At 44.5% G+C, this 11396-nt stretch overlaps 1 protein-coding gene across 3 annotated transcripts in view; it reads right to left on the bottom strand.

Annotated features, from left to right (window-relative positions):
* Positions 1-6792: 6792 nt before the first annotated feature.
* The window catches only part of ATP23 (ATP23 metallopeptidase and ATP synthase assembly factor homolog), a 69933-nt gene continuing 65329 nt past the window's right edge, over positions 6793-11396 (bottom strand). For all 3 annotated transcript variants that reach the window (XM_070755503.1, XM_070755506.1, XM_070755504.1), the window contains one exon: positions 6793-7565. In XM_070755503.1, the coding sequence (XP_070611604.1) occupies positions 7362-7565 (204 nt within the window). In that variant the 3' untranslated portion in view covers positions 6793-7361. The remainder of the gene's footprint in view (positions 7566-11396) is intronic.

The following is an 11396-nucleotide window of genomic DNA, read 5'->3' as shown; positions in this document are numbered from 1 at the left end:
AAACTGCTTTGGTCACTCTGATGGATGATTTCTGGTGGGCCCGGGACAGGGGTTTATCCTCTGTCCTGGTGCTTCTTGACCTCTCAGCGGCTTGGGGCCCGTAGTTTTCCATTTGTCTGTGAAGAGTTTGATCTGGTGATACCTGATGAAGTGGACAAGGCCATTGGAGCTGTGAGTTCCGCCACCTGTTTGCTGAATCCGTGTCCCTCCTGGCTGGTTTCGGCCAGCAGGGAGGTGACACGGAGCTGGGTCCAGGAGATTGTCAACGCTTCTCTGGGGAGGGGGTCCTTCCCAGATCCCTACAAGCACTAGTGCACCCCCTCCTCAAGAAGCCTTCCCTGGACCCAGCCATTCTTAACAACTATCGCCCAGTCTCCAACCTTCCCTTCATGTCCTTGGAAGAAGCTGATTATCTAGGCCCTCAACAGTCTGGTTCAGGCCCGGCTACAGCACAGAAACTGCTTTGGTCGCTCTGATGGATGATCTCTGGCGGGCCCGGGACAGGGGTTTATCCTCTGTCCTGGTGCTTCTTGACCTCTCAGCGGCTTTCGATACCATTGACCATGGTATCCTTCTGCGCTGGCTGGAGGGGTTGGGAGTGGGAGGCACTGTTCTTCAGTGGTTCTCCTCCTCCCTCTCCGGTCAGTCGCAGTCGGTATCAGTGGGGGGTCAGAGGTCGACCTCTAGGTTTCTCCCTTGTGGGGTGCCTCAGGGGCCGGTCCTCTGCCCCCTGCTATTTAATATCTACATGAAACCACTGGGTGAGATCATCCAAGGGCATGGGGTGAGGTATCATCAATATGCAGATGATACCCAGCTTTACATCTCCACCCCATGCCCAGTCAACAAAGCAGTGGAAGTGATGTGCCGGTGCCTGGAGGATGTTGGGGTCTGGATGGGTGTCAACAAGCTCAAACTCAATCCAGACAAGACGGAGTGGCTGTGGGTTTTGCTTCCCCAGGACAATTCCACCTGTCTGTCCATTACCCTGGGGGGGGGGAATTATTGACCCCCTCAGAGAGGGTTCGCAACTTGGGCGTCCTTTTCGATCCACAGCTAACATTGGAACACCATCTTTCAGCTGTGGTGAGGGCGTTTGCCCAGGTTCGCCTGGTGCACCAGTTGCAGCCCTATTTGGACAGGGAGTCATTGCTCACAGTCGCTCATGCCCTTATCACCTCGAGGTTCGACTACTGCAACGCTCTGTACATGGGGCTACCTTTGAAGTGTTCGGAAACTTCAGATCGTGCAGAATGCGGCTGCGAGAGCTATCGTAGGGCTTCCTAGATTCGCCCACGTTTCTACAACACACCGTGGCCTGCACTGGGTGCCGATCGGTTTCCGGTCACAATTCAAAGTGTTGGTAATGACCTTCAAAGCCCTTCATGTCATTGGACCAGAATACCTCCGGAACCGCCTTCTACTGCACGAATCCCAGCGGCCGATAAGGTCCCACAGAGTTGGTCTTCTCTGGGTCCCATCGACCAAACAATGTTGTTTGGCGGGCCCCAGGGGAAGAGCCTTCTCTGTGGCGGGCCTGGCCCTCTGGAATCAACTCCCCCCGGAAATTAGAACGGTCCCCTCCCTCCTTGTCTTTCGCAAGTTACTCAAGACCCACCTATATCGCCAGGCATGAGGGAATTAAGACATCTCCCCCATGCTTTCTTATATTTTATAAGGATCTGTCCTTTCCACTGCCGGGATATCCCCTTTGCTTGCCTTAAATCCTGCTATTATAGTGCCTCCAAAGCCAAGGGAGGGGAAAAAAAAAGAGACTTGACCATGCAGTTTGAAGGGGGCAGTTTGTTGCTGGGATTCAAAGCAGCACTGGCAAAAATGAAGAGAATCCCAGCGAGGGGAGCCTCAGGGAAATCCCAGCAATGAAAGAACAGATGCTTCAGCTGACAACGTAAGTCTGGAGGCGGGGATTCCCAGTGAGGGGGGGCTCAGGGAAATCCCAGCACTTTGGGGCATCCCAGCGTCAGTGGCTCGGGTTTGTAAGGTGAAAATAGTTTGGAAGAAGAGGCAAAAAAATCTTAAACACCAGGTTCGTATCATGAAAAGTTCTTATGAAGAGGGGTTCATAAGATGAGGTATCACTGTATTCTTAAAGAAGAGAATCTGATCTTTCTCCAAATATCTCCATACTGAAACTGCCACGTTTACAGCTTCTAGAAGTTGGCCCAAAATGTCATTTTTGCCGACTCAGCATTTTGCAACCCTTTATTTGTGATCTCCTAGAACTCCCAATTTTTAGTTTTTTGAACTAAAATTTTGCATAGCATAGTTTTATATCATAAAGAAACTATGTGCCAAATTTCATCAAAATCTGAGATGATAAGGTGGGGACCACTGGTCCACTTGACACGGAATGACCCTATTGCATTGTCAGTAGTGTGTATACAAAATGCAGAGTTTGTGGCACACTGGGATGATGCTACTTTTGTCATTCACCCTCTATTGCTTCACATCCACTTCCACAAATGTTTCTGTAAGAGGACCTGAGAAAGGTATATACTCATTCCATTGGAGTTTATTCTAATATTGAACTTGATTGATATCAACATTCAGCCTCCATATCTTTCTGCAAGGGAAATCCTTTACTTACCTATCCTAAATATCATCATTGTAAATCATCAGGAGAACTAGAGGCTGCCAAATATATCCTACTTACAGTCTTTGATCATTATTATGAGGAAGTAAATATTTCATTTTGAAATTTCTAGCGCTGAACAATATACAACAGAATTGTATTTAATTTCCAATCTGTTTTAACATTAGTTATGTAAATTGGATTAAAATGTAGATTTAAATAAAAATGGAAATGCATGCTAAAATAATTCAAGATTTACTTTTCACTGTAGTTTGATGATACTCTAGCTCCCTCTGCTGTGCTGATAACTATCCCCAAATGCAAGGGCAAGGATTACCAATCTGATTCTCCCATTTCCCCACCTCCCTTCAGAAAAATCATTAGCAAATAGGACATATTTATACTATAGTGAAAAGCACTGTTTTCTAATATTATAAATAGTTCAGAAAATGTCTATTATCTCCCTGTATTTTAAGATTAAAGTACATGTTGATTGGTCATTTCTGCAACTATTCAAACAAAATCCATTCTTTTTTTGCCTTTGTAACTTTCACAGATGACCATTGGTGGAAGTATAATTCTCAAAAACGTTAAGCAGTATCAGGACTGCTTAATAGTTGGAAAACAGACTATCAACACCCCTCCCCACAACCTATAAACTATATTGGGAATCTAAACAAAATATTACGGAAGACTATGTCAGACCAATTCCATAGTATTACCCAGAAATTACGTGGATATTCCAATATAGTGTAGATATTTTCTGACTAGTAGATTTGTTTATTTATTTATTTATTAGATTTGTATGCCGCCTCACTCCGAAGACTGATTTTCTGATTTGATACACCAATCCTGAGGAGCAACTTTTGAACATATGCTAAGTCAATTCCATATCATTAGGCAAACATATCAGATGTTTTTATGGGAAGAGATAGTTTCCCCACCTGTGTCCTGCACCTCCTGACACATTTCTTCTATTGCATTACTCTTTATCTTCTTCTCCAGAGCTAGCCTCCCATGGTCATATATGATTAGGAAATTAGCCTATTCCCCAAACATAACTTTCAGTTCTTAAAGCCAGTCAATTTTTGGAATACAGTCATTTTGTTACTTCAGGCAATGTTTTAGAGTAGTGATGGCAAACCTTTTAGACACTGAGTACCCAAACTGCACATGTACACATGACCAAACTGAAAGGTGCACGTGAGTGAACAAACGGACATGTGGCAAAGAACCGAAGACCAGTTGGCTGTGAGGCGGGGCATCTCAACATCAGCAGTGCGGTAAGAGGTAAGTTTTTTTTTCTTTGGTGAGCTTCTGTTCTGTCATCTGCCATCATGTTTTAGGGCATTTTGATAATATTGGTTGTATTTAAAGGAAAGCTGGTGTATCTAAAGCACCAGACTAGAGAGGTATAGACTTGCTAGGTACAGTGATACCTCTACTTACTAACTTAATTTGTTCCATGACCAGGTTCTTAAGTAGAAAAGTTTGTAAGAAGAAGCAATTTTTCCCATAGGAATCAATGTAAAAGCAAACAAGGTGTGCGATTGGGGAAACCACAGGAGGGGTGGAGGTCCTGTTTCTTCCTAGGAGATTCCTAGAGAAGCCCCCCGCCTTTTCCAGTTACATTTTTGGAGGCTTGTAAGTGGAAAATGGTTCTTGAGAAGAGGCAAAAAATCTAGAAAAGTTCATAAGCAGAGGTGTTCGTAGGTAGAGGTACCACTGTATCTTGAAAACTTTTTTGTATAGGAATATTTCTACTGCAAACCACAGCAGCTAAAATGCCTCAAATTGCAAGGACCAAAATACCTAAGGTACTGTGCTTTTCTTTTGGGCTACACTTAATATCTTAAATCTTTCCAACATGTTACTACACAAAGTGAAAGTGAGGAAGAGTTTATGTGTGTGACTTTTTGATGCCTCCTGAAAATGCTGTCATAATGGAAAGTATTAAAGAGGAAACTGGAAAATAACTAAAGATCACAGGCATATTAACAGGCAGGGCTGTTGCCACGCGGCTAGGAGGCAGGTACGTGAACAAGCCCACCTGAACCCCTAGATCCAACTTCACAAAGAGGGACTCACAACCTGCAATCTCAGGAGTAATAAGTCTTGGCTATAATAGCCACTCCTCCCCACCTTCCCTGGGGTGGTGGCTGGTGTCATACCTGAAACCCAGCTGGGCATATTTCAGAGAGAGGAACTCCTTCCTCTGGGCCCAGCCAGGTCAGTCTCCTCATCCAGGATCAAATCCCGGATGAGAAGAGCTTTATTTACAACTGACCTAGCATTAAGAAGCAACAGCCTGAGCCCAGGATCCAGATTTCGCTTGTCACCAGTACCCCGGGCTGAGCTTATGGGGCCGGAATGAGGGACCGCTTTCAGACATCAGGCTCTCATTCCCCGAGAGCAGCCTACCCCATGGCTCCCGCCATATCTGCCTCTCCCCAGCACAACTGGGATATTCTGGCCCTCTGCCACCCCAGAGATGGACTCCCCCATACCTCTCGCCTCTACATCGTCAGGCAGACTGACCCTTCCACTCATAAAATTAGTCCCATTCAATACATACATACTCTGCATTCGATCCCAATCATCCATCTCTAAAATAACCCCACTTAAAAATACACCAGTAGTAACATTAAGTTAAAATATTTAAAAACATTAAAAAGTACAATTAAATAATCATCAATTAAGTTAAAATTCAACAATACAATAATTCATCAATAGATTAATTAATCATATTTACTTTAAACAGTCACTCAACCCCCCAAGCATTCATTATATAACCCATACACAGATTTTAAGCTAAGATATTACCCTAATTGAAAGATATTTAAAAGTAAGATAAAATATATAAACAGTGAGAAACAAGTGTAAAACACAATTAATTTGAGTTGGAATATAAGATGTTAAAACTCTTATCCAGCCTAACAGAGTCTCAGTTAGTCAATATAAAGAACAGAATATCAATGTCCTTCTTCCTGAACAGCCTGGAAGACCCCAATGAGTCTGTTAAAGTGTCCTAGAGGTCTAGGATTAAAAACTTGGCTATTGCACTTCTTCACGAGGGAAATAAATATACAAAAAGTGTGGGGGGGGGAGCTAAAAAACCAGTCTTGGTATCCGTATTCGTAGGTTTCTTGTTATTACTTCTAAACGGGGTCGGTGATACAACAGCAAACTTCTTGGCATTCTTTATATGATGTAAGGAGGGAAGAGGCATTAGAATATTATCCTTGGAGCCAGGGGTGGTTGCCCTCACTAACCAGTCCTCTCGGCTCTGTCTTTTCTTCCAGTCAGGTCTTACACAGTTTAGGTATTTCCTCATGTCCCCTCCGCTGTTGACCTCTCTCACAAGCCAACTATGATAGTTAGACGCTAGACAGTTCTTGCTATACATTCTTAGTTCGCCTTAGGTTTTTAGTCTCTTTTCTTCACCACCCGCAACAAACCCCTTGGGCCTCGTTCTCTACCATATATTCCCAGACACTGATTGCTCTCACCAGCCAGCAATCCTGGCACCATCCAGCAAACAAGCCAGAAAGCCGTCGTCGCCTTCCTCTGCCTCGGCACCGGTCGCTCTCACCCATTGGCGTGTCCAGGGAGGAAAGCAGCAACTGGTAGAGTGGGGTGGAAAGTGAAAGTCCAAGTTGTTTAATACCCAGCTGATTTTCGGGGGGGGGGGGGATGACTGTCCTCAGCACACAAACCCTCTGGTTCCCTCCAGTTGCCAGACTCGTCAAACACCCACGGTGCCTACCTGTTTCAGCTTTCAACTTTCCAGTTAGTTTCAGTTACTTTCAGTTTCAGTTACTACACTGTCAGCAGTTTCTGGGCATAGCCTCCAAACGCGGCTGTCATCTTTTGCGCTCTGCATCCAGGACACTCAGTCTCCTAAGTTCTTGTAGCCTAGGAAGCTTCCCCCAAAAAACCCAAAGCCCCCGCCACAGTGCAATCCAGGGTCTGGAGACTATGCAAATTTGGCTGGTAAAGAAAAAAATCCAACTCAAAAACAAAACAAAATTAATATATGTTAAAAACCATAGTTCTTGGCAAGAGCAGCTCCTCCGACCTGCTGCCGCTCTGCCAGAACCGCATCAACTCTGTTGCTTCAATTTGGGCAAAGAGATCAGAGTTTAAAAATATATAAATTTTACATTGACATTTCAGACTAGGGCAGCGATGAATAAAAATGACTAGTCACGGCACACTTTATTTGGGATTCTTTCTGAATGTGCTACAACACAAGAATGTTATGATTTGGTTTAAGTGATTTGGTTTACATAATGATTTACTACACACCTCTGAATTTGATGATATTCACATTTGTTAAATGACAAAATTACACTGTCCAAGCACTTGGAATAAAGTACATACAATTAAACATGACTTTTATTGAAACAAGGATGAAAAAAAATAACAAAACAAATTAAGAGTAATATACACAAACATCTGAAAGCCAAACTGAAGAAAGCTTAGTTCTGTGGCAAGCTTCTCCCCTTTTGTTCCCCTCAATCAAAAGCAAATAAATAAAAGCTACTGAGCTTGCAGTGAGATGCTACTTTCATAATTTGTCCTCCCTTGAGCCTAGCCCTTGATGCCTATGTACACAAACATCCATTTTGCTTGTTGAAAAAAAAATCAATCAATCAATTGGGCAAATGAAACACAGAATGGAAATTAAACAAGTTGGATATAGTCTCTCCAAGGATTTCAATTGTCCTCTAGTGTGGTAGATAATCTGGATACCAACAGTTTTCATTTATACATTTTGATAGTAACGGTGACGGTTTTGAAAACCTCTGTACGCATACTTTGCATCCAATTTGCTGTGAGGCACTCTGTCAAATGGCTCATGATCATTGAAGCAAGATTCAAAGACTTCATCTACTGCTTTCTCTGCTGTCTCTTTAGTGATATTTCTAACAGCCAACATGGAGCGAACTGCTTTCATCTTTACACAAGTCTGAAACAGGTGATAAAAAAGGCCAAGGCATATCTAATCAATTAAAACTTTCATTAAACAATTAGATTTATATAATATTAGGTAAGATAACTATTACCTAAATAAATAGATACCACATTTTTCACATATATATATGACGGTCTTGGCATATTCGGGTTTCTTCCCGTGTAGGATTCAGAAATTTCAGGCGACGTTTTGACGAGGTCCCACTCGTCATCGTCAGGCTGGTGCTTCTGTCCTTGTTGTGTTCGCCCTAGAACAAGGACAGAAGCACCAGCCTGAAGATGACGAGTGGGACCTCGTCGAAACGTTGTCAGAAATTTCTGAATCCTACATGGGAAGAAACCCGAATATGCCAAGACCATCATAACTGTACCCATGAAAATCTATGAAAACAAATATAGTCTCCCTTAATTTTTAAAATTATAATAAGTCTCCCTTAATTTTTAAAATTAAGGGAGACTAGGATAGCGCTATTTTGGTCATATATATATATATATATATATATATATGTTTTCGTAGATTTTCAACCCAAATATGCCAAGACCTTCATATACATATATATATTCAGCAAAAACATGTGATACATATATTTATTCCCATGTAAGTTTCAGAAAAGCCAACAAACTAATTTGTTGAAGCTGACCAGACTAAGGACAAATGAATACCTGGTGGTATTCATACGTCCTTAGCCAGATGAATACCTGGTAGGCATTTTTAAAAATTTTCCTATTTTCCTCCCCAAAAGCTAAGGTGCGTCTTATTCTCTGGTGCATCCTATACTCCGAAAAATACAGTAATAATGATAGGTTCCATGGATATCTTCCAATATATTGCTATCTAACTCAAAAATCTTTCTTTTTAAATGTTCAGAATTAAATATATTGCTTGGAAGATACCATATGCACAATTCAACAGTTAGTAATAAATAATTCATGAGGATACTTTATCAGCCATTTCATTAAAAAAAAGCATTTGTAATGCTTTTGCAGTAATTTTAGACCAATGAATATATTCAGATTTTCTTTATACCTATGACTTCCATTTTTTAAAAGGACCATTGAACTTACCTGAACGGCCTTCTCGATGCACTGCAAGGAGAGTCCAAGATGGGTTATTCTTCAGTCTGATTGGTAGGGACTGAGTTTAATTTAAATATTAGACCAGCACCGCCCCCCTTAGCCCTCCAGTCTAAAATAAAGCGAAGGAGCAGTAAAGCTAAACACAAATTATTAAACCATGCAATGCAACAACACTAAGTAAGAAGGAAACTCAAACCCCAACAGTGGCCCTGGTCCCAGAGCCGGGAGGGTTTAGACTCTCCTTGCAGTGCATTGAGAAGACCGTTCAGGTAAATTCAACGGTCCTTCTCCAATGCACTTGCAAGGAGAGTCCAAGATGGGATATACCCAAGTTATAGTCACAGGGCGGGAGAAGGCTGGACCAGGGGCTCTGAGAACGAACACACCCCTTGTAATACCCTCCTCCCAAAAGCTGCCTCCGCAGAAGCAAAGGAGTCAATCCGATAGTGTTTGATAAAGGTGGATGGAGCTGCCCAGGTGGCCGCTCTACAAATGTCCTCCAAGGATGCCTGGGTTCTCCAGGCCATTGACGTGGCTGCACTGCGAGAAGAGTGTCCCGTTATCCCCTGCGAAACAGGGGATCCCTTAGTCCTGTAAGCCTCTGAAATGCATTCACGCAACCAGCGGCTGATTGTCTGAGAAGAGACCTTAGTGCCCATGGCCTTAGTTGAAAAGGACACAAACAAGGCCTCCGAAGCTCTGAATGTCTGAGTCCTGCGGATATAGATCTTTAGGGCTCGTCTCATGTCCAGTTTATGCCACCTCAATTCAGAGGGGTGAGTCCCATGAACACAGAAGTCCGGCAGCACGATCTCCTGTCCCTGTGAAAGGTGGAGTTGACTTTAGGAATAAACGCTGGATCTAGTCTCAAGACTCCTCTGTCTGGATGAAACCTGCACAGGTCTGGTTGTGTGGATAAGGCTGATATCTCGGAAACCCTTCTGGCTGAAGTAATAGCAACCAAGAAGGCAGTCTTGAGAGTCAATATTCTCAGCGGTACCTGATGTATAGGTTCGAAGGGAGGACCTGTCAAAGCGTGTAGCACCAAAGACAAATCCCAGGACGGGAACCGATGTACAGTCGGTGGCCTGATGTTGGCAGCCCCTTTTAGGAAGTCCCTGATCCAAGGATGTCTGGTGAGGGGGCGGTAACTGTCCTTTACTATGATGGTGGATAAAGCAGCAACATGGCGACGCAACGTATTAGGTGCAAGTCCCCTCTCTAGGCCCGTCTGCAGAAAGCACAGGACGATAAGAGGTGATGCCCTCTGAGGATCTACCTCCCGTTGCTCACAGAAGCTGCAGAAAGCGGCCCAAGTGGCCTGACAAATCCTTCTGGTAGATGGTCTGCGAGCAGCTTGTATAGTGTCAATGACCGTGTCTGGCAAGAGCTGGCGTTTCAGATGTTCCCGCTCAAGTGCCACATGGTCAGTTGCCACCACTGTGGCTCCGGGTGGGACATTGAGCTTTGGCTGAGGAAAATCCGGTGGTCCGGGATTCTCCAGTGGGGCGACATTGAGAGCTCCATCAGATCTGCAAACCAGATGCGACGTGGCCAGTAGGGAGCCAGCAACAGCACCTCTGCTCTCTCTTCCAGGATCTTCCGCATCGCCTTGGGGATGATGGAGACTGGTGGGAAGGTGTGCAAAAGACCCTGTGGCCACCTGAGTCATAGTGCATTTACTCCTTCCGCTCCTGGAGAAGGGAAGCGAGAGAAGAAGCGGGGAAGCTGAGTGTTGCGGTGGGTTGCAAACAGGTCTACAACCGGTCTCCCAAACCTCTTTACAATATCCTGGAATATCTTGGGTTCCAGGCGCCATTCCCGGGGATCTAGGGTCTCCCTGCTCAGCCAGTCCACGCACAAGTTCTCCACTCCTGAGATGTGTTCTGCAGATAGGGAAGCCGGATTGGCCTCCGCCTACCTGAGTAGGGATTCTGACTCCCTCATCAGTCTCTGTGATCGGGTTCCCCCCTGCCTGTTGATATGGGAACGCGTAGAGACATTGTCGGTCAGAATGAGAACATGTTGACCTTTCACTAAGTGTGCAAAGCTGCGGAGGGCCAAAGAAACCGCCTTCAATTCCAAGAAATTGATATTGACATCCCGTAAGTCCGTAGGTTCCCACAAGCCCTGGGCCATCTGTGAGGAGAGATGTGCTCCCCATCCGGTCAAGCTGGAATCTGTTGTCACCGTGAGAAAGTTCCTTTCCAGGAACAGGGAGCCCCTTCTCAACACAGGGGACACCCACCACTCCGTATCTTGGCACTGAGAAGTACTCTTTGATGAGAGTGGTTGGACTTTCTCCTCTGAAAGGGCAAGAGGAACCACTGCAGTGGGCCTAAGTGATACCTGGCCCATGGAAGGATGTCAATGCATGAGACCAGAGTACCCAACACTTTTGACAGAAAGGAGAGTCTGGGGCAGTGTTGAAATTCCAACTCCTGTACCAGTTCTCTGATCGTGGACTGCCTCTCCTGGGATAGGAAAACCATGCCCACTGTGGAATCTATGACCGTACCCAGATGTGCAAGGCGTGTCGTGGGTGTTAAGTGGCTTTTGTCCCAATTGACTGTAAAACCGTGATCCTGAAGCATCTGGATCGTCAGATGCAAGTCTCGGTATGCATGGTCCCTTGTCCTTGAAAGTATTACGATGTCGTCTAGGTACGCCATTAGGTGTACTGATTGATGCCTGAGACTGGCCGTGAGGACGTCCAGCAGCTTCGTGAACGTCTTTGGAGCCGAAGAGA

Source organism: Erythrolamprus reginae, chromosome 6 (genome assembly GCF_031021105.1).
Source record: "Erythrolamprus reginae isolate rEryReg1 chromosome 6, rEryReg1.hap1, whole genome shotgun sequence".
In the NCBI taxonomy this organism is placed as follows: domain Eukaryota; kingdom Metazoa; phylum Chordata; class Lepidosauria; order Squamata; family Dipsadidae; genus Erythrolamprus; species Erythrolamprus reginae.
The sequence above is the reverse complement of the archived record's forward strand: the minus strand, read 5'-3'. Positions and strand labels throughout refer to the sequence as shown.